General features: G+C 42.9%; 1 protein-coding gene across 2 annotated transcripts in view; it reads right to left on the bottom strand.

The window, feature by feature from the left end:
* The window catches only part of LOC129827817 (A disintegrin and metalloproteinase with thrombospondin motifs 2-like), a 261,252-nt gene extending 239,214 nt beyond the window's left edge, over window positions 1-22,038 (bottom strand). For both annotated transcript variants that reach the window (XM_055889017.1, XM_055889016.1), the window contains exons 1-2: window positions 21,790-22,038; window positions 18,100-18,542 (exon numbers count right to left, since the gene is read on the bottom strand). In XM_055889017.1, the coding sequence (XP_055744992.1) occupies window positions 18,100-18,542; window positions 21,790-21,874 (528 nt within the window). In that variant the 5' untranslated portion in view covers window positions 21,875-22,038. The remainder of the gene's footprint in view (window positions 1-18,099; window positions 18,543-21,789) is intronic.
* Window positions 22,039-23,305: the final 1,267 nt, after the last annotated feature.

Raw genomic sequence — 23,305 nt, 5'->3', positions numbered from 1 at the left:
TACTGTGAGGACCGAGCACTGAACTGGTACAATAGTACTGTGAAGACCTAGCACTGTGACGGTTGATAGGGTACTGTGAAGACCTAGCACTATGGCTGATGATAGGGGACTGTGAAGACCTAGCACTGTGGCTGACGACAGGGTACTGTGAAGACCTAGTACTGTGGCTAATGATAGGGTACTGTGAGGACCGAGCACTGAACTGGTACAATTGTACTGTGAAGACCTAGCACTGTGACGGTTGATAGGGTACTGTGAAGACCTAGCACTATGGCTGATGATAGGGGACTGTGAAGACCTAGCACTGTGGCTGACGACAGGATACTGTGAAGACCTAGTACTGTGGCTAATGATAGGGTACTGTGAAAACCTAGCACTGTGACCGTTGATAGGGTACTGTGAAGACCTATCACTGTGGCTGACGACAGGGTATTGTGAAGACCTAGTACTGTGGCTGATGATAGGGTACTGTGAAGACTTAGCACTGTGACTGATGATAGGGTGCGGTGAAGAAGACATAGCACTGTGAGTGATGATGGGGTACTGTGAAGAGCTAGTACTGTGACTTACGATAGGGTGCTCTGAGGACCTGCACTGAACTTATGATGGTGTACTGTGAATACCAAGCACTTTGACGGATGATAGGGTACTGTGAAGACCTAGCACTGTGACTGACGACAGGGTACTGTGAAGACCTAGTACTGTGGCTGATGAAAGGGTACCGTGAAGACCAAGCACTGTGACTGATGATAGGGTGCGGTGAAGAAGACCTGGCACTGTGACTGATGATAGGGTGCTGTGAGGACCTTGCACTGAACTGATGATAGTGTACTGTGAAGACCTAGCACTGTGACTGATGATAGGGTACAGTTAAGACCTAGCACTGTGAATGATGATAGGGTACTGTGAAGAACTAGCACTGTGACTGATGATAGGGTGTGGTGAAGAACTAGCACTGTGAGTGACAATAAGGTACTGTGAAGACCTAGCACAGTGGCTGATGATAGGGTACTGGTAAGACCTAGCACTGTGGCTGATGGCAGGGTACTGTGAAGACCTAGCACTGTGGTTGATGATAGGGTACTGTAAAGACCTAGCACTGAGACTGATGATTGGGTACTGTAAAGACCTAGCACTGTGACTGATGATAGGGTACTGTGAAGACCTAGCACTGTGGCTGATGATAGGGTACTCTAAAGACCTAGCACTGAACTGATGATAAGGTACTGTAAAGACCTAGCACTGTGACGGATTATTGGGCGTGGTGAAGACCTAGCACTGTGGCTGACAACAGGGTACTGTGAAGACCTAGCACTGTGGCTGATGATAGGGTACTGTAAAGACCTAGCACTGTGACTGATGATATGGCATGGTGAAGACCTAGCACTGTGGCTGATGATAGGGTAATGGAAAGACCTAGCACTGAACTTATGATAGGGTACTGTGAAGACCTAGCACTGTGGCTGATGATAGGGTACTGTAAAGACCTAGCACTGTGACTGATGATATGGCATGGTGAAGACCTAGCACTGTGGCTGATGATAGGGTACTGTAAAGACCTAGCACTGTGACTGATGATAGGGCATTGTGAAGACCTAGCACTGTGACTGATGATAGGGCATGGTGAAGACCTAGCACTGTGGCTGATGATAGGGTGTGGTGAAGACCTAGCACTGTGACTATTGATAGGGTACTGTGAAGACCTAGTATTGAACTGATGATAGGGTGTGGTGAAGACCTAGCACTGTGACTGTTGATAGGGTACTGTGAAGACCTAGCATTGAACTGATGATAGGGTACTGTAAAGACCTAGCACTATGACTGATGATAGGTCATGGTGAAGACCTAGCACTGTGGCTGATGATAGGGTAATGTAAAGACCTAGCACTGAACTGATGATAGGGCATTGTGAAGACCTAGCACTGTGACTGATGATAGGGCATGGTGAAGACCTAGCACTGTGACTGATGATAGGGCATGGTGAAGATCTAGCACTGTGACTGATGATAGGGCATGGTGAAGACCTAGCACTGTGGCTGATGATAGGGTACTGTAAAGACCTAGCACTGTGACTGATGATAGGGCATGGTGAAGACCTAGCACTGTGGCTGATGATATGGTGTGGTGAAGACCTAGCACTGTGACTGTTGATAGGGTACTGTGAAGACCTAGTACTGAACTGATGATAGGGTGTGGTGAAGACCTAGCACTGTGACTGATGATAGGGCATGGTGAAGACCTAGCACTGTGGCTGATGATAGGGTGTGGTGAAGACCTAGCACTGTGACTGTTGATAGGGTACTGTGAAGACCTCGTATTGAACTGATGATAGGGTACTATGAAGACATAGCACTGTGACTGATGATAGGGTGCTAATGCCCTGGCCTTGATTCAAGGTGTGAGTAGAACAGTGATTACTCAATGATATTTTACCCAGATATGGATTTTTTACAAGGCACTAATGGCAAGGTCATTTTACAACTATGCCACTATGCTCCCTGGTATACAGAAAATAGCCGAGCTCTGAAGCAAGCTTCCAGAAAATTGGAACGGAAATAGCGCCACGCCAAACAGGAAGTCTTCCGACTAGCTTGGAAAGACAGTACCGTGCAGTATCGAATAGCCCTCACTGCTGCTCGATCATCCTATTTTTCCAAATGAATTGAGGAAAATAAGAACAATCCGAAATTTATTTTTGATACTGACGCAAAGCTAACTAAAAAGCAGCATTCCCCAAGAGAGGATGGCTTTCACTTCAGCAGGATTAAATTCATGAACTTCTTTGATGAAAAGATCATGATCATTAGAAAGCAAATTACGGACCCCTCTTTAATTCTGTGTATTCCTCCAAAGCTCAGTTGTCCTGAGTCTGCACAACTCTGCTAGGATCAAGGGAGACACTCAAGTGTTTTACTACTATATCTCTTGACACAATGATGAAAATAATCATGGCCTCTAAACCTTCAAGCTGCATACTGGACCCTATTCCAACTAAACTACTGAAAGAGCTGCTTCCTGTGCTTGGCCCTCCTATGTTGAACATAATAAACGTCTCTCTGTCCACCGGATGTTACCAAACTCACTAAAAGTGGCAGTAATAAAGCCTCTCTTGAAAAAGCCAAACCCTGACCCAGAAAATATTTAAAAAAACTATTGGCCTATATCGAATCTTCCATTCCTCTAAAAAAATAAATAGAAAAGCGTCAGACTGAGGCTCTGCATCTGTCCTCGTGCTCCTAGACCTTCGTGCTGCTTTTGATACCATCGATCACCACATTCTTTTGGAGAGATTGGAAACCCAAACTGGTCTACACGGACAAGTTCTGGCCTGGTTTAGATCTTATCTGTCGGAAAGATATCAGTTTGTCTCTGTTAATGGTTTGTCCTCTGACAAATCAACTGTACGTTTTGGTGTTCCTCAAGGTTCCGTTTTAGGATCACTATTGTTTTCACTATATATTTTACCTCTTGGGGATGTCATTCGAAAACATAATGTTAACTTTCACTGCTATGCGGATGACACACAGCTGTACATTTCAATGAAACATGGTGAAGCCCCAAAATTGCCCTCGCTAGAAGCCTGTGTTTCAGACATAAGGAAGTGGATGGCTGCAAACTTTCTACTTTTAAACTTGGACTAAACATATGCTTGTTCTAGGTTCCAAGAAACAAAGAGATCTTCTTTTGAATCTGACAATTAATCTTGATGGTTGTACGGTCTGGACCCTGATCTCTCTTTTGACGAACATATCAAGACGGTTTCAAGGACAGCTTTTTTCCTTCTACGTAACATTGCAAAAATCAGAAACTTTCTGTCCAAAAATGATTCAGAAAAATGTATCCATGCTTTTGTTATGTCTAGGTTAGACTACTGTAATGCTCTACTTTCCGGCTACCCGGATAAAGCACTAAATAAACTTCAGTTAGTACTAAACACGGCTGCTAGAATCCTGACTAGAACCCCCCAAAAATGTATCATATTATTCCAGTGCTAGCCTCCCTATACTGGCTTCCTGTTAAGGCAAGCGCTGATTTCAAGGTTTTACTGCTAACCTACAAAGCATTACATGGGCTTGCTCCTACCTATCTTTCCGATTTGGTCCTGCCGTACATACCTACATGTACGCTACGGTCACAAGACACAGGCCTCCTTATTGTCCCTAGAATTTCTAAGCAAACAGCTGGAGGCATGGCTTTCTCCAATAGAGCTCAATTTTTATGGAATGGTCTGTCTACCCATGTGAGAGACGCAGACTCGGTCTCAACCTTTAAGTCTTTACTGAAGACATATCTCTTCAGTAGGTCATATGATTGAGTGTAGTCTGGCCCAGGAGTGTGAAGGTGAACGGAAAGGCTCTGGAGCAACGAACCACCCTTGCTGTCTCTGCCTGGCCGGTTCCCCTCTCTCCACTGGGATTATCTGCCTCTAACCCTATTACAGGGGCTGAGTCACTGGGTTAGTGGTGCTCTTTCATGCCGTCCCTAGGAGGGGTGCGTCACTTGAGTGGGTTGAGTCGCTGACATGATCTTCCTGTTTGGGTTGGCGCCCCCCCCCCTTGGGTTGTGCCATGGCGGAGATCTTTGTGGGCTATACTAGGCCTTGTCTCAGGATGGTAAATTGGTGGTTGAAGATATCCTCTCTAGTGGTGTGGGGGCTGTGCTTTGGCAAAGTGGGTGGGGTTATATCCTGCGTGTTTGGCCCTGTCCGGGGGTATCATCGGATGTGGCCACAGTGTCTCCTGAACCCTCCTGTCTCAGCCTCCAGTATTTATGCTGCAGTAGTTTATGTGTCGGGGGGCTAGGGTCAGTCTGTTATATCTGGAGTACTTCTCCTGTCTTATCCGGTGTCCTGTGTGAATTTAAGTATGCTCTCTCTAATTCTCTCTTTGTCTCTCTCTCGGAGGACCTGAGCCCTAGGACCATGCCTCAGGACTACCTGGCATGATGACTCCTTGCTGTCCCCAGTTCACCTGGCCGTGTTGCTGCTCCAGTTTCAACTGTTCTGCCTGCGGCTATGGAACCCTGACCTGTTCACCAGACGTGCTACCTGTCCCAGACCTGCTGTTTTCAACTCTCTAGAGACAGCAGGAGCGGTAGAGATACTCTTAATGATCGGCTATGAAAAGCCAACTGACATTTACGCCTGAGGTGCTGACTTGTTGCACCATCGACAACTACTGTGATTATTATTATTTGACCATGTTGGTCATTTATGAACATTTGAACATCTTGGCCATGTTGTGTTATAATCTCCACCCGGCACAGCCAGAAGAGGACTGGCCACCCCTCATAGCCTGGTTCCTCTCTAGGTTTCTTCCTAGGTTCCTGCCTTTCTAGGGAGTTTTTCCTAGCCACTGTGCTTCTACACCTGCATTACTTGCTGTTTGGGGTTTTAGGCTGCGTTTCTGTACAGCACTTTGAGATATCAGCTGATGTAAGAAGGGCTATATAAATACATTTGATTTGATTTGATGTTGATTCATTCAGATAGGTGATTCTGATACTTGTTGTGTCATTGTCATTGTGTCATGTCATCTCTAAAGCTCCCTCCTACTGTACATATTGGCAGGCTATCAATCACAAACATCAAAGTATCAGATCAATATTCTTTTTTTTCTGTCTTTCAGACAGCAACCACAGAGTATTCGCTATTATGAATGTTGAGAGAGAGACAGGACTCCGCCCTGCAAATACAAACATCCAAAACAGAACACATTTGGGGGCGAAAACGAACAAATTCAAACACATATATTTCAAAACAAAAACATCGATTTTTTGGGACCAAGGGTGGAAATTTGTGTAATCGAGTGAGATTTCTGCTACTTCACTGCCTGCATCCAAAGCTGAGCTCCTCCACACACAGCCAGAGAGATAGATAGACAGGCAGAAAGGCCAGACGGACACACAGACGGAAAACCAGGAAACGCATAGCAAAACATTCAACCAATTAAAACAACAACATCAAATAGGACACATTTAACTAAATATACACATACTTCCAAGAAAGAGAAAATCTAAATAAGCTTCCACCAATCCCTATTTATCGAGACCAGGGCCCGTAAACACTTAGCATCTCAGAGTAGAACAGCTGTCTATGATCTGTCCATACAATCGTATTCATTATGAACTAAAAGGCTAAACTGATCCTAGAACAACACTCCTACTCTGAGACGCTTTGTGGATACGGGCCAGGAAGTAGAAGGAACAGAAAATATACTGCTCTGGAAAAAAATTAAGAGATCACTGCAAAATTATCAGTTTCTCTGGTTTTACTATTTATAGGTATGCGTTTGGGTAAAATGAACATTTTTGTTTAATTCTATAAACTACTGAAAACATTTCTCTCAAATTCAAAAAATAAACATATTGTCATTTAGAGCATTTATTTGCAGAAAATGACAACTGGCCAAAATAACAAAAAAGATGCAGTGTTGTCAGACCACGAATAATGCAAAGAAAATAAGTTCAAATACATTTTTAAACAACACTATACTAATGTTTTAACTAAGGAAGAGTTCAGAAATCAATATTTGGTGGAATAACCCTGATTTTCAATCACAGCTTTCATGCGTCTTGGCATGCTCTCCACCAATCTTTCACATTGATGTTGGGTGACTTTATGTCACTCCTGGTGCAAAAATTCAAGTAGTTCAGCTTTGTTTGATGGCTTGTGACCATCCATCTTCCTCTTGATCACATTCCAGAGGTTTGCAATGGGGTTCAGGTCTGGAGATTGGGCTGGCCATGACAGGGTCTTGATCTGGTTGCCTTCCATCCACACCTTGATTGACCTGGCTGTGTGGCATGGAGCATTGTCCTGCTGGAATAACCAATCCTCAGAGTTGGGGAACATTGTCAGAGCAGAAGGAAGCAAGTTTTCCTCCAGGACAACCTAGGGTGCGGACAACCCCCAGATCATCACCGATCCTCCACCAAATTTCACAGTGGGTGCGAGACTGTGGCTTGTAGGCCTCTCCAGGTCTCGCAACCACTGTGAAATTTGGTGGAGGATCGGTGATGATCCGGGGTGCTTCAGCAAGGCTGAAATCGGGCAGATTTGTCGTTGTGAAGAACACATGAATCAAGCCACGTACAATATTGATTTCTGAACTCTTCCTAAGTTAAAACATTAGTATAGTGTTGTTTAAAAATGTATATGAACTTATTTTCTTTGCATTATTCGAGGTCTGACAACACTGCATCAACACTTTTTTTTGTTATCTTGACCAGTTTTTTGCAAATAAATGCTCTAAATGACAATACTTTTATTTGGAGATTGAGAGAAATGTTGTCAGTAGTTTATAGAATAAAACTAAAATGTTCATTTCACCCAAACACATACCTATTATTAGTAAAACCAGGGAAACTGATAATTTTGCACTGGTCTCCAGCCCCCTCGCCCATATTGGTCAACTTCAGTGCACAACAGCATGAGAAAGCCTTCCTGGACAAGCGGCCAATTGGGGTTTGTCTGTCATACTATCCAACTATAGAGATACTAGTGGTTAAGCTGTGCACTGTTGATCAATGAGAAAGAGATAGGAAGTACCAGAGTTTATATATGCTGGTCAGGGACACCACTTGAATCCTTCCTTCCTGTCTGACTGTGGTCTGACTCTGAGCAGGTGGTGCCGGTAATGGTATTGTTGTTGTTGTTGATGCTCTGGTTGGGTACATAGAGAATCACTCAGTCTTTCTTCTGCTCCCTCTCTCTCTCTCTCACTCACTCCCTCCCACTCTTATGTATTTTGTTTGTGAAGATTACAAACACACCAGTACACACAGGGCTCTGGGAAAACTCCAGACTACAGATGGTTTGGGAGTACAAAGACACATGATCCTCAGCTCTGAGGTAAACCAGCTAACACTGCGTCCAGAGGAGAGATGGAGATGTTGGTGGGAACAGCACACAGCCAGACAGCCAAACGGACAGCCAGACAGTTGACCTCATTGTGATGTCACAGATACATTCGACTAACCTCATTGTGACATCACAGATAAATTCCACTGACCTCATTTAGGCTTGGGCGGTATACCGTATATACCGTATACCTAGTTATTTAGAAATAGCCACAGGATGGTTTTTCAATACCGTCAATACCGTTTAAACTATTTCTTTGAAGTTTATTTTATTAATATAAATAGTAAATACCTGCATTCAATTTGTGTAATACGTTAGGAGAAACAAGATTGCATTCTTCATTTCACCTGTCACATCATTTTTTATTATGACGCTTACTGGTAGTCCCCAGACATTTATTTTTTTTCATTATTTTTATTAACATCCATTAGTTGAAGCCAATGGCGACAGCCAGTCTTGCGGTCTGACACATAACGAAAAATACATTACAAGGTTGCTTCCCGGCGACCAGAGAAAACTCTCGCCATACCACCCCTTCCCGTAGGCCTGAAAGCAAAGAAAGTAAAAAAGATTAAAATAGGTATATACACTATATATACAACAGTATGTGGACACCCCTTCAAATTTGTGGATTTGGCCATTTTAGCCACACCTGTTGCTGACAGGTGTATAGAATCGAGCACACAGCCATGCATTCTAAAGAGGTCAGTGACTTTCAATGTAGCACCGTAATAGAATGCCAACTTTCCAACAAGTCAGTTCATCACATTTCTGCCATGCTAGAGCTGTCCCGGTCAAATGTAAGTGCTGTTATATATACAGTACCAGTAAAAAGTTTGGACACACCTACTTATTCAAGGGTTTTTCTTTATTTTTACTATTTTCTACATTGCAGAATAAGAGTGAAGACATCAAAACTATGAAATAACACATTTGGAATTATGTAGTAACCAAAAAAGTGTTAAACAAATCAAAATATAGATTTTATATTTCAAAGTAGCTACCGTTTGCCAGCTGACAGCTTTGCACACTCTTGGTATTCTCTCAACCAGCTTCACCTGGAATGCTTTTCCAACAGTCTTGAAGGAGTTCCCACATTTGCTGAGCACTTCTTGGCTACTTTTCCTTCACTCTGCGGTCCAACTCATAACAAACCATCTCATTTGGGTTGAGGTCGGGTGATTGTTGATCATTGTATGACAATCATTTTCAAGTCTTGCCATAGATTCCCAGCTGATTTAAGTCAAAACTAGGCCACTCTGGAACATTCAATGTTGTCTTGGTAAGCAACTCCAGTGTATATATTTTTTTTGTGTTTTAGGTTATTGTCCTGCTGAAAGATGAATTTGTCTCCCAGTGTCTGTTGAAAAGCAGACTGAAGCAGGTTTTCCTCAAGGATTTTGCCTGTGATTAGCTTTATTCCATTTATTTAACAAGATGCAGCCACCACCATGCTTGAAAATATGAAGAGTGGTACTCAGTGATGTGTTGTGTTGGATTTGCACCAAAAGCAATGCTTTGTATTCAGGACATCAATTTCATTTCTTTGACACATTTTTTACAGCTTTTCTTTAGCGACTTGTTGCAAACAAGATGCGTGTTTTGGACTATTTTTATTTGGTACAGGCTTCTTTCTTTTCACTCTATCATTTAGGTTCGTATTGTGGAGTAACTACAATGTTGTTTATCCATCCTGAGTTTTCTCCTATCACAGCCGTTAAACTCTTTAACTGTTTTAAAGTCACCATTGTCCTCATGGTGAAATTCCTGAGTGGTTTCCTTCCTCTCTGGCAACTGAGTTAGGAAGGACGCCTGTATTTTTGATACACCATCCAAATTGTAATTAATGCGTGTTTTGTGTTGTGTTGTGTTGTGTTGTCTAGGGTTTTTTGTAGATCTATGGGGTTTTTGTATGTCTAGGTTATTGTAGGTCTATGGTGGCCTGAATTGGTTCCCAATCAGAGGCAGCTGTTTATCGTTGTCTCTGATTGGGGATCCTATTTAGGTTGCCTTTTCCATTTAGGTTTGGTGGGTTATTGTATGTGTAGTTGCATGTCAGCACTCGTTTGATTAGCTTCACGTTCGTTGTGTTATTTTGTTAGTTTGTTTAGTGTACTTCGTTAATAAAAGAAGAATGTATTCAAATCACGCTGCGCCTTAGTCTCCTCACTATGACAAACGTGACACCCAGCTTCTCCTGCCCGAACAGTTCATAGAAAAGATTGCTCATGAAAGAAGTTGATTCTGAGTGATTCTGTTTTTCTCTTTTAGGAGTTTGATTATCCTTTCTAATTTAGCTCACACTGTTCCCAGGTCATGAAGTCACCCCTCTGTGGCATTGGCTGTCTTCTTCAGACTTTCCACTTTAGTTGAATAGGTATCCACTTCATTAGTGAGCACTGCCAATGATTAATTTACCGATTTTAATTGCAAGTTGGGGGCAGAGGTAATCTCCTCACAAACAATCTCTCGGATAGTAGCAGCCTGCTCTTTCTGTTGTCTGGTGTTACAAGACGCCATGTTCCCACAGTTGATCTGTGAATGGACAAATTCAAGCTGCTGGAGCTTAATAGACCTGCTAATTATTTCTTGTCACACAATGAACATCCCAAAGCTTAATATGATGTTTAGTATTGACAAGTTTTAGGAAATAAGTCTGCTATTTCATAGTAATTTGTAAAAGAAAGCCAAGTGTTTCAATGCATGCCACCGGAACTAGATATCACACAAAAAAAATCAGTTGCCTTGATGATCCTTGTATAACTTTATGAGTTGCAAATTATTTTTCAGAGTCTGTATAAAATGTTCGCAATGTTAGCATTTAGCTAGTATTTTCTATGAGACTTTACATGTACTTGTTAGCAATGCTAACCTTTGGATTACAGAGGCTTAGTGCCATTATTAACAAATATCCCGGGATGACAAGTCGGTATGAAGGTATGACAATCTGGATACCGCCCAAGCCTAACCTCATTGTGAAATTCCACTGTCCTCATTGTGACATCACGGATACATTTTCTTTGGGGGAACCTTTTCCTCATACTCAGATTCTCCTAGTATTCTGTGCGAGCAGTTTAATGGAAGAGAGCGAGCGAGGGAGAGAGTGAGAGAGCGCGAGAGAGAGAGCACGAGAGAGAGAGAAAGATCGCTAGGAGGGAGAGAGAGGAAAACAGGGGGGCTGGTTAAGTGCAGTGAGTAAGAAGCAGGCAGTAATCACAGCTGTGGTAAAAGCATGCTCTGCTTCACAGCTGTCTGAGCTATGTACCGCAGCAGTAGCGTACCTCTGTCAGAGTGTTCCTACCACCGACTGCCTGATAATAGCCCTAGATTGAGTAATTGTGTGTTTGAGTGTCTGAGTGGGCTACGCTGCATTGTGGAGTCAGTCTCTCTCTCTTTCTCTTTCTCATTCATACCCAGCCAGTCTTTGCGCTCCCGCACTCCCTGCAGCTCTCCCTGCAGCTCCTCAGCCCTGTCTCTCTCTTCTCTTTCCGCCACTCCGGGCGGGACAACCGGGTCAATACCAGCTATAGTGCTGCTCTGTAATTTATGTCAGCATTTCAATTTGAGCTGATTACAATGGAGAGCTGCTTATCGCCTGACCCTCGCTGTGTGTGTGAATGAAACTCACACTGTAGAGGCCTATAGTGGCCCAAGCCCCCCACGCCACACCATAGCCTGGCTGAATGGTTTTATATGGCTCTATAATGTAGATGTAATGACTGTGTGTGTTACGGGGCTGTCTGGGGTAAATGGACGTGTCATTGGCACTTGGTGTGAGTTTATTATTGTGATCATCAGGTCCCAGCCTAAACAGTGCCACGCCTGCCTGATGTGACTGGCTGGGCTGTAAACTGGCATGATTAAGTCCTCTGCTGCCATGTGATACTGGGGTGGGATGGAAAGACTGAACAGTACAGTATCTGTAGAGTATCTCTCCTTTGAGATTCTTCACGAAACCCAAACAAAAAAATACCATGATTTGGGGGATTTTCACAAAATGTAATCAATATTCCTTTGGAGGAAGGATTGTTCATATGTATTTAACATTTGTATCTAAAAGCATCATTGAGTAATAATTTATCAAAGTTGGCATACTTTTGGCCTCACCCAGGCCTCTTTTAAGACTCCATAGTGTTTCATCTGTAGGTGATACAAAGCAAACATAGAGGTCATATGAAGCTATAGAGCTTTCTCTGCAATATGAGTAGTACTTTGCTAAAAAAATATATACATAAAATGTTTGATTTGGCAATTTTTTTCAGGCAGGTCACCCATGATACAAGTCAGTATTTGACGTCCATGCAGGTCTGAGGACGTCGGGAGATTGTGTGGAAACTGGCCACTATTGGCAACAGTGAGCATTGTTACCTTCAAGTAGACTTCGGTTTTTCTAGGATGTTGTGGACAGAAGTGATTGATTGGTGTAAGAATCTGCCTCTGGTTTCTATGTTTGCATGTTTGAATCCAGTGATCAGTAGTGTAAAAATACTTTAAAGTACTACATTAAGTAATTTTGGGGGGTACTTTACTTTACTATTTACATTTTTGACACCTTTTACTTTACCTTCACTACATTCCTACATAATATATTGTACTTTATACTCCATACATTTTCCCTGACAACCAAAAGTACTCATTATATTTTGAATGCTTAGCTTAGCAGGACAGGAAAATTCACACACTTATCAAGAGAACACGTGGTCATTCCTACTGCCTCTGGACTCACTAAACACAAATGCATCTTCCGCTAATAATATGTTGGAGTGTTGGAGTGTGCCCCTGGCTATCCGTACATTTTAAAAACAAGAAAATGCTCCCTTCTGCTTTGCTTAATATAATATTTTTTTTATTATTTAGACTTTTACTTTTGCTACTTAAGTATATTTTATCAATTACATTTAATTTTGATACTTAAGTGTATTTAAAACCAAATAATTTTACTCAAGTAGTATTTTCCTCTCTGACTTTCACTTTTACTTGAGTAACTTTCTATTGAGGTATCTATACTTTTACTCAAGTATGAAAACTGGGTACTTTTTCCACCACTGCCAGTGATCATTTCTGATATTTTTGTTTTAAACGTATCCCAAACCTTAACCCTTACCCTAACCATTCTGAGTTCATGCCTAACCTTAAGAATTCAGACTTAATGATTAAACTTAACCCTAACTTTACAAATTCAGAGTTAAGGCCTACATTTAATCTTAAAGACTTTGAAATGTGACATTTGCAACAACTTCAAAATGTGACATTTGAGAAACATTGATGAATATCTAATTCTTTACTGAGACTGTAAGAGCTTGTTGAACATTTCAATATATTTTGAACATAACATTATATATTGTACGGGCATATCAGAGTGGGATCTCTGCTACTTTTAGAGTTCTGATCCAATTTGGAAGTATCACCAACAGAGTGAATGTGAAAATCGATTCAAAATGGTCGCCCCCTGCTGGTGATTTGCAGGATGTGCAATGATACAAGTGAAAGGGGGGCTGTGATTGGTTATATTGACAACGATGTTTGTCTGTATAAAATGGGCCATAACTTTAACACAAAAAGAGATCCCACTGTGGAACGTTGATATGCCTGTAGAGTATATTATGTTCAACAATACATTAAAACATTTGCTCAATTATTTCAATAATAATGTTTACATTTTTCAATACTAATAAATTTATGTATTTAAAAAAAATACATCTAAATAGTAATCATATTACAGAGCAAGTGATAAATTACACATATTACACACATTTCTGCTTTTTTTAAACATTATGGACTCTTAAAGGAGGCCTGGGTAAGGCTAAAATGCTACAAATATGCCAACTTTGAGTAATTATTTCTCAATTATGCTCATAGAAACAAATGTCAAATATATGTAAACAATCCTTGCTCCGAAGGACTATTCTATGGATTACATTTGGTGAAAATCCCCCAAATCATAGTCTTGTTTTTCTTCGGTTTCATGAGGAATGACTCTGTTACACAGCAACAAGAAGGACTGTGGAACGTAATAAAGAATAGACTCAGAAACCATTTACATATTTCTTATGTTTATTTAACCTTTATTTTAGCAGGCAGGTGAACAAATTATTATTTACCATTATGGCCTGGCAGGTGGTATTTATAGACAGATAGTGACATTGTCTTTAACTTGAATAGCACGGTGAAAGGCATTTAAATGGATGTGTACCCACAACATGTAGCGCAACCAAGAGTAACATCACAAAATGAACAATTCCATTGTTGGGGACCTTGGCAAATCCAATCGGATCTAGAACAATCCTTTTCGAACACCTGTAAATGCCTTTGGTGTTTCCGCTTGTGTCTGGATTCCGAGGTGGTTATGAAAGCCTGTTTTCAACGCAAATACAAAAATAGACAAGTTTCTCCCAGCTCATGCTGTGCACTAATACCACAGACCGGGACAGACAGACAGACACATGCACACACCTGGGGGCTACAAAACGCGACGCCTAAAGGCGGTCTCTAACATATCGTTCGACAATCTACATACATTACAGCACAGGGACAACCAAATATAGACAACAAACTATGCATTTTCCCCAGTTCATCCACCATAGGAAGGAGAGAGAGTGCAACACCCTTCACCCTAGGTGATTGAACACTGCTGGAAAACAGACACAAAAACCTGCTAAAGGACCAATCTCTCTCTCTCTCTCTCTTCCTCCTACCCCCTCCTCACCCTCCTTCCCCCGGCACTTTTAATAGCATCATTAGAAAAGCTATCCAACCTGTCTCTACCGCTGGTGGCTGTGGGAAAGACAGGGAGCGAGAAAGAGAGGAGAGAGAAGGGGGGATAGGGAGAGAGAGGGTAGATCAAGATAAAAAGGAGATGGAGGGGGGAGAGAAGGGGGGATAGGGAGAGAGAGAGGATAGATCAAGATAAAAATGAGATGGAGGGGGGAGAGAAGGGGGGATAAAGAGAACAGATGAAAGAGAGGGAAACGCTCTCTGATCACCCTACATCGCGGATCACTTCTCTATGCCTGGTGAGGTTTGTCTGGCTCGTTCTGAAGTCTGTATTCGCCATGCATGTATCTGCCATAAGCTGGAGTGCTGTGTGACCATGTGGGCTGCTAGCTTCCCAGCTGTGACCAGGTATGTGTGTAATATATGTCTCCGCTGGCCAGGTGTTCTCCCACCTGATGCTGAGCTGTAGCAGGGATAATGATAGGTCTAACATCCGCCCATCCCTTTGTCTGTCTGTCTGTCTGTCTGTCTGTCTGTCTGTCTGTCTGATTGCAGAGATGTAGAGTAGTGAAGATCTGGGCCCAATAGAGATGCAGAGTAGTGAAGGTCTGGGCCCAATATAGATGTAGAGTAGTGAAGATCTGGGCCTAATAGAGATGTAGAGTAGTAAAGATCTGGGCCCAATATAGATGTAGAGTAGTGAAGATCTGGGCCCAATAGAGATGCAGAGTAGTGAAGGTCTGGGCCCAATATATATGTAGAGTAGTGAAGATCTGGGCCTAATAGAGATGTAGAGTAGTGAATATCTGGGCCCAATAGAGATGTAGAGTAGTGAAGGTCTTGGCCCAATAGAGATGTAGAGTAGTGAAGGTCTGGGCCCAATAGAAATGTAGAGTAGTGAAGGTCTGGGCCCAAAAGAGATGCAGAGTAGTGAAGGTCTGGGCCCAAAAGAGATGCAGAGTAGTGAAGGTCTGGGCCCAAAAGAGATCCCATTGATAATCAGTTCTAAATGTAATCTCTCTAATGCATAGAGGAGAGCAGAGAATAATACACACACACACACAAACACACACACGTCAAACAACAGCCTCTGTAGCTTTGACCGAGTATGCTAGGCCAGGGGGAAAGCCATTAGCGGGACAGAGGTTTATAACCACACACACTCATGCATAAAATATTCCAAGAGGCTAGGTTAGGATTTCTGTACTGAACTTCATTTCAAACTGAAACTAATTGTCTTCCACCTTCCCAGCCAACAGTGTACAGGAGTCTCCTGCATCTCCTCAACAAGACCTGATCTCCCTCCCTCCAAACACATCATTCAGTTGATTAATTTTCCGAAATACAGTACCTACCTAACATGGTTCAGTTACCAGAGAGAAGTCAAGGGGTCGTCACTGGTTAACATAGTCACAAAGTCATAAACCCTGCCTATTTCTACAATTTCTCTTCTTAAAGGTCCAATGCAGCCATTTTTATCTCAATATCAAATCATTTCTGGGTAACAATGAATTACCTTACTGTGATTGTTTTCAATCAAAATGGTTTAAAAAAAAAAATAATAGCTTCTTAGCAAGAGCAATTTTTCTAGGACTGTCTGTATAACGGTCTGAGTGGGGAGGGGAAAGCTGGAAACTACCTGTTATTGGCAGAGAGGATTGGTACTCTCTTTCTTATTGGTCTATTAACTGCACTGGGCGTTCCTATGGAAACTCGGACATGATTGCTCTCACTGTCTTGCAGTTGTTGACACATGCACACACACACACATTCTAAAGAAGGGGATAGGATTGGTGACTGATAACCTCACTCCACATGCTTTACAGGCCATTGAATGGAGAGACGCCTTAAAACCTCTTGACGCTAGGGGTCAGATTTTTTTAATTTTTTTAAATAACGTTCCCAAGGTAAACAGACTATTTCTCAGGTCGAGATCGTAGAATATGCTTATAATTTACATATTAGGATAGAAAACACTCCAAAACTGTCAAAATATTATCTGTGAGTACAACAAAACTGATTCTGCAGGCGAAAACCTGAGGAAATCTAACCCGGAAGTGATTATTTATTTTTTTAATCTATGTTTCCTTGCCCGTCTTTCTTCCATTTAAAGGGGTATCAACCAGATTCCTTTTCCAATGGCTTCCTCAGGCTGTGACCAGGCTTTAGACATAGTTTCAGGCTTTTATTTTGAAAAATTAGCGCGATTTTTCAAAAGTAGTCAGGTGTCCTTTGATTAGTTCCTGCGCGCGAGAGGGGTAGCTCTCCATTTTCTTTCTCTCTTTAATTGAATAGGTTACGGTCCGGTTGAAATATTATCGATTATGTTTGTTAAAAACAACCTGAGGATTGATTATAAAAAACATTTGACATGTTTCTACGAACATTACGGATACTTTTTGGAATTTTCGTCAAACTGAATAAGGCTTTGGTTTTCTGAACATAACGCGCAACCCAAATGGCGTTTTTTTGTTATAAAAGTAATATTTATCGAACACAAATAACATTTATTGTGTAACTGGGAGTCTCGTGAGTGCAAACATCCGAAGATTATCAAAGGTAAGCGATTAATTTTATTGCTTTTATGACTTTCGTGACCATGCTAAGCATTGATTGATACACTCACAAAAGCTTGGATTGCTTTCGGTGCAAAGCATATTTTCAAAATCTGACACGATAGCTGGATTAACAACAAGCTAAGCTGTGTTTTGGTATATTTCACTTGTGATTGCATGATTATAAATATGTTTAGTAATATTTTGCGCCCTGCAATTCAGCGGTTGTTTAGGAAAATTATCCCGCTAAAGGGATCCGTAGCACAGAGAAGTTAAGAGCAACGTCTTGGCACAATCCAAAACAGATTAACAAATCAGAAACATCACCAGTACATCTCATCCAGTCAAATGAGCTAGATGTTCATAAACTAGAGAGCTTGACCAAGCTCCACCAACTAGCAAATACTGTACAGGGTAGAAAAGAGGAGCAGAAAAAAGGACAACCCTAGTACAGGGTAGAAAAGAGGAGCAGGAAGAAGGACAACCCTAGTACAGGGTAGAAAAGAGGAGCAGAAAAAAGGACAACCCTAGTACAGGGTAGAAAAGAGGAGCAGAAAGAAGTACAACCCTAGTACAGGGTAGAAAAGAGGAGCAGGAAGAAGGACAACCCTAGTACAGGGTAGAAAAGAGGGGCAGGAAGAAGGACAACCCTAGTACAGGGTAGAAAAGAGGAGCAGGAAGAAGGACAACCCTAGTACAGGGTAGAAAAGAGGAGCAGAAAGAAGGACAACCCTAGTACAGGGTAGAAAAGAGGAGCAGAAAAAAGGACAACCCTAGTACAGGGTAGAAAAGAGGAGCAGAAAGAAGGACAACCCTAGTACAGGGTAGGAAAGAGGAGCAGGAAAAAGGACAACCCTAGTACAGCATGAAACAGTGCTGAGAGACAGAAAATGTTCCCATTGGAGAGCAGTCAAAATGTGTTCAGTGGATTGCATTGACTCTACAGTAACCGAAACAACCAAAACTCACCAGGCCGTCACAGTTGCTGATGGCTACGGTGGTTCCGGGCGTGTCTGTGACATCGCCCACATAGAAACAGTCTCCCTGCAGTGGCTCGGAGCGCGTGGCTGTCCCGTTGCTGTCGTCATCGTCATGCCACTCCATCTTGGCTCCGGGGGCCACCAGTCGCGCGTTGTGACGCAGACGCAGTTGGAATTCCCGGCCGAAGACGGTGACGTTGTAATAAAGCTGTCTGGGTAGGGGCCCTCCGTCCTCCTCCTCGTACATTCCCTCTTTTTCTTCACCTCTTTCTCCTTCTCCCACGTTTTCTCCAGCCTCTCTCCTCCAGCGCCTACGGGACTGCCCCGCACCCACCAGGCCGGCTGACACAGCGTGGGACAAAAAGCGGCCGGCTGTGTCCACGCTCACGGGCCTCACCAGTCCATACTCCCCCAGGACATGCTGCAGGGAGTCTGAATAGGGGGTGAGAGAGAGGACAGGAGAAGAGAGGAAGGGAGGAGAGAGGTGAATGGGAGAAATAGGAGGTGAGAGGAGAGGTGAGAGAGGAATGCAGAGGGAGAGTGAAGGAGAAAAGAGGATATGAAGGGGAGGAATGAGAGAATTAGAGAAGAGAGAAAGAAGGAAATGGAAGGTAAGGGGGTATATTAGAGAATGACAGAGACAGAAAGAAGGAAATGGAAGGTAAGGAGGTATATTAGAGAATGACAGCGAGAGAGAGGGAAAGGGGAGGTAAGGGGGTATATTAGAGAATGACAGAGAGAGAGAGAGGGGGAGAGACAGAGAGAGACAGAGAGAGAGAGAGACAGAGAGAGAGAGAGAGAGGGAGAGACAGAGAGAGAGAGAGAGAGAGAGAGAGAGAGAGAGAGAGAGAGAGAGAGAGAGAGAGAAGGTCATCTTAATTGCATCACTTCTTGATCACTGACAAAATCTGCATGGATTTCAATCAAATAAGCCTATCCAACACACACACACACACACACACACACACACACACACACACACACACACACACACACACACACCTCTGAACCCAGATGTGACCCCACATCTTGCAGGGCTGCGCGCATGGAAACGGCAGCCTCAGCAGTGGCAGTGCGTTGGGTGCTTGTGCGTCTCTCTCCCTCTCAGTCCTCTCCTCACACACAGCAGCACAGAGACAACAGAGAGAGCAGCAGAAGATCAAGGTGCTAATTGCGACTCTCACACGCTGAATAATGTTTTCTCACCGCCTGCCATGGTTCCCATGGAGCTGACTTCCATAGCATGCAGTTGAGTAAAGAAACACTTGGTTGGCTTAATAACAACGCCTCGTGGACACACAAGGAGACAACAACACAAGGAGATTAGCCTACAGAGCAGAAAACCCAGGGCAAACAAATTCATTATAATTGTTTTAAAGGTTTCCATTGGTAAGATAGATATAAGCCTTATAGTGTAACATAATGTATTGTCATCCTCATCATCATTATCTATTCTGATCAACGCACCAAGTTGTGCAAAATTCATGTTGTCCTCTCAAGCTTTGGGGAGACATGTAACATATTTCTAAGTAATCATGTAGCCTAATTCATATAAAAGTTATTTTAGCCTATTGCGTCATTACTACTTCCCATAACCAGATCTCTAAGCATTACAGGCCGTTTTCTTGGCGACGTATCACCCTAAAACTGTGACACTGACACCTCCCTCTGAGGCGGCTTTTAGATGAGAGAGAGAGAGAGAGACAGAGAGAGAGAGATAGAGAGAGAGAGAGAGAGAGACAGAGAGACAGAGACAGAGAGAGACAGAGACAGAGAGAGAGAGAGAGAGAGAGAGAGAGAGAGAGAGAGAGAGAGAGAGAGAGAGAGAGAGAGAGAGAGAGACACAGAGACACAGAGACACAGAGAGAGAGAGAGAGAGAGAGAGAGAGAGAGAGAGAGAGAGACATAGAGACAGAGAGAGAGAGAGAGAGAGAGAGAGAGAGAGAGAGAGACACAGAGACACAGAGAGAGAGAGAGAGAGAGAGAGAGAGAGAGAGAGATGCTCCCTCCGGAACCACTAGTGACAGAAAGCAGCACCTCGCCCACATATCACAACTCACAGCCACAACACTAGATCATATCAGTGTGACACTAACCCTCCGCTGTCCTTCTCAATATCACTCAATATTATTATTAATATCTGAAATGGATATCTTTACACAGATAATGAAAATGGTGTTTAATCACTATAGGCATAATGAGTGTCTATAATGGATATTGGTATCTAACAGTTGTGAGAATAAGCAGGTGAGAACAGTGGCGTTTATAGGTACAAGTGACATATATAGCCGCTTGGGCCTTGCGGCCGCTAGGGGCACCACTTTTTTCAGGAAGTCAGTCCAGGTCTCAACTTCCTGTTAGTTAGAATAGTAGAATACACAAGGTGCAATTTGGAAATGTGGTTGTGCATCAGCAGTTTTTATGTTTTTATGTCAGTCACTGATAGTCAGTCAATTAGCCATGTCAGCTAACCTTGTATAGATTGCTAGGTAAGATAGTTTAGCAAGCTTTCTAAACCTTGTAGCAATCATGGCTGAATTACTGACCGGGCACACAAGGCACGTGCCCAGAGGCCCTGACCTCTAGGGGGAAGGGGAATTCATTCAACTGAAATGTGTCTTCCGCATTTAACCCAACCTCTCTGAATCAGAGAGGTGCGGGGGGCTGCCTTAATCGACATCCACGTCATCGGCAGGGCGCCTGGGGAGCAGTTGTTGTTGGGGGTTAACTGCCATGCTCAAGGGGCCCCACTGATTTTGTTAGTCACTCTCACTCAGATATCATTTGAAGATGGCATAAGTCATGGCAAAATGTGTAGAATTACAGGAAATTTGCTTTAAAACTGCTAAATGTTTTTTCCATCCCATGTCAAAATGTTTCGAACTCCATGAAATTAGCTTTAAAATGTCAAAGTTCTCTCTGCCCCATGGAAAAATGAGTAGAATCGCATGCAATTTGTTTTAAAACTGAAAAATGTTTTATCTGCACCAGTCCACCAAATATGGCTTAGGGCCCCCAAAAAGCTAGGAACAGCCCTGGATGAGGGAGAGGTACAGGGCACCTGATTCCTTCAAGACCTCATCAGTCTGATCCTATAATAACAGGTTCAATAAGCTATGTTTCCCCATGCACACTAAATAAAAAAGTTGTCTGTAAAACACTGTGCAATGATATTATTCTGCTATGTTCATTATTATTATTATTCTCAAAAGTAACGGAATTATGTTAATTTATAATCAATAACATCCGACCTTTCTGTCCTGTGACCAAATCGATAGCAGCGATATGCACCTAATCAGATAAGGTTACTCCATGGCAAACAAACCTTGCATCCTTTACAAAAGCCAAAGTGAATTCTCCTGCCCTGACTGCTCGAAAACCTGAACCGCGCGCCCGCGTCACCACCGGGATGAGGAGAGGAGAGAGAAACGCACACTTCACAACACTGCCTGCCCTTATGCCACAGCACAGAGAGAGACGATTCTCTGGGAAATGTATTGGGAACCTTCATCCATCTATTAAGTTGAAAATGGACGCTTTAGGGTATGTATATAACTAGACTATAGCCTAGGCTACGCTGTTGGGCGCACAGTGCGCACAGAAGGTTGCGTCTACCCTGTTGACCCCCGGCGTATGGAAACAACAAAATATTGTAAACATAAGTCCCACATTTACCTACCTACGCTACTGGCGATATACAGGCCGCTCGTGTGAAGAAAGGCCGGCAGAATGATTAAGATTGTAAATCCAGGCGCGAGACCCATGGCAGCTCCAAACTGCGCAGGTGAGAGAGTGGGACTTCGGGCTCCAGTGTGCTAAAGTTCCCCGCGACTAGCCACACCGCCACGACAGCAACAGCACAGCAGCCCGCAACTAACTGCCAAGTGCACCGGGAGAGAACGCTCCCTCCCTCTCTCTCTCTCTCTCCCTCTCTAACTCACACTCTCTCTCTCCCCCCCTCTCTCCCTCCCCCCTCTCCCTCTCTCTCCGCTACCTCTCTCCCTCCCTCTCTCCCTCCCTCTCTCTCTTTCGCTCCCTCTCTCCCTTCCTCTCTCTCGCTCCCTCGCTCTCTCCCTCTCTCACTGTCTCACTCGCTCCTTGCCTCTGCACTCTGACAACTCCCCGACTCCACATACACGTGCGCCCACACATTTCTCTCGATGTGTTGTGCACGCAGGAAGGCGCGAGGAAATATGAGGATAGTTCTGAAAACATTGGGTGTGCTGCAACTGTTTGACAGTTCATGACAGCTCAAATAAATCACAGGAAAATCTGAGAAAATTAGCAACCTCTCCCTGTCCACCCCAACATACTAAATAATGGAGAACATTTCGTTTTGTAACTTTAAAGGCCCAGTGCAGTCAAATTGTAAATATATATATATTCCCACACTATGAGTATGAGGTTGGATTAATGAACAAGATTTCACATTCTCACATCAGAGTTAGACAATCATCAATGTTTCTCAACATTTCAAAGTAACATCACATTTCAAAGTTGTTCCTACATAACATTTCAAAGTGTTTGGTAGGGTCTGGTCTCTGTATAGTTCCAAGGTTTATTTTAGGCATTAACTCTGAATTCTTAAGGTTAGGCATTAACTCTGAATGGTTAAGGTAAGGGTTAAGGCAGCGCTTCTCAAACGTGGTCCTGAGGAGCCCAAGGGGTGGACTGTTTCTTTCTTTTCCCAGACACTACATGGTTGATTCAAATAATCAACTGATCATCAAACTTTAATTATTTGAATCAGCTGTTTAGTGCTAGTGAAGCAAAAACTAAATGTGCAGCCCTTGGGGTCCCCAGGACCGAGTTTGGGAAACGCTGGGTTAAGGTTTGGAATAAGCTTAAAAAAATAATAATAAATAAATAAATAACGTTATTGCTGGATTTGAAGATGCAACCTTTGGAAGCCGAGGTGTTTGGTTACTTCTCTGTATCGTTCAAGGTTAAGTTTAAGCATTAACTCTGAATTCTTAAGGTTAGGTATTAACTCTGAAAGGTTAAGGTAAGGGTTAAGATTTGGGAAAGGCTTAATTTTAAAAAATTAACCCTAACCCTAACCCTAACTTTCTATCGCTGGATTTGAACATGCAACCTTTGGAACCAGAGGTAGATGCTGTTGCCCCTCGTGGCCAGTTTCCACATCATCTCCCTACATCCTCAGACATGGATAGACGTCAAATACTGACTTATAT

The sequence above is a fragment of the Salvelinus fontinalis genome, chromosome 29 (assembly GCF_029448725.1).
Source record: "Salvelinus fontinalis isolate EN_2023a chromosome 29, ASM2944872v1, whole genome shotgun sequence".
In the NCBI taxonomy this organism is placed as follows: Eukaryota; Metazoa; Chordata; class Actinopteri; order Salmoniformes; family Salmonidae; genus Salvelinus; species Salvelinus fontinalis.
This window is presented reverse-complemented; position numbering and strand designations above follow the sequence as displayed.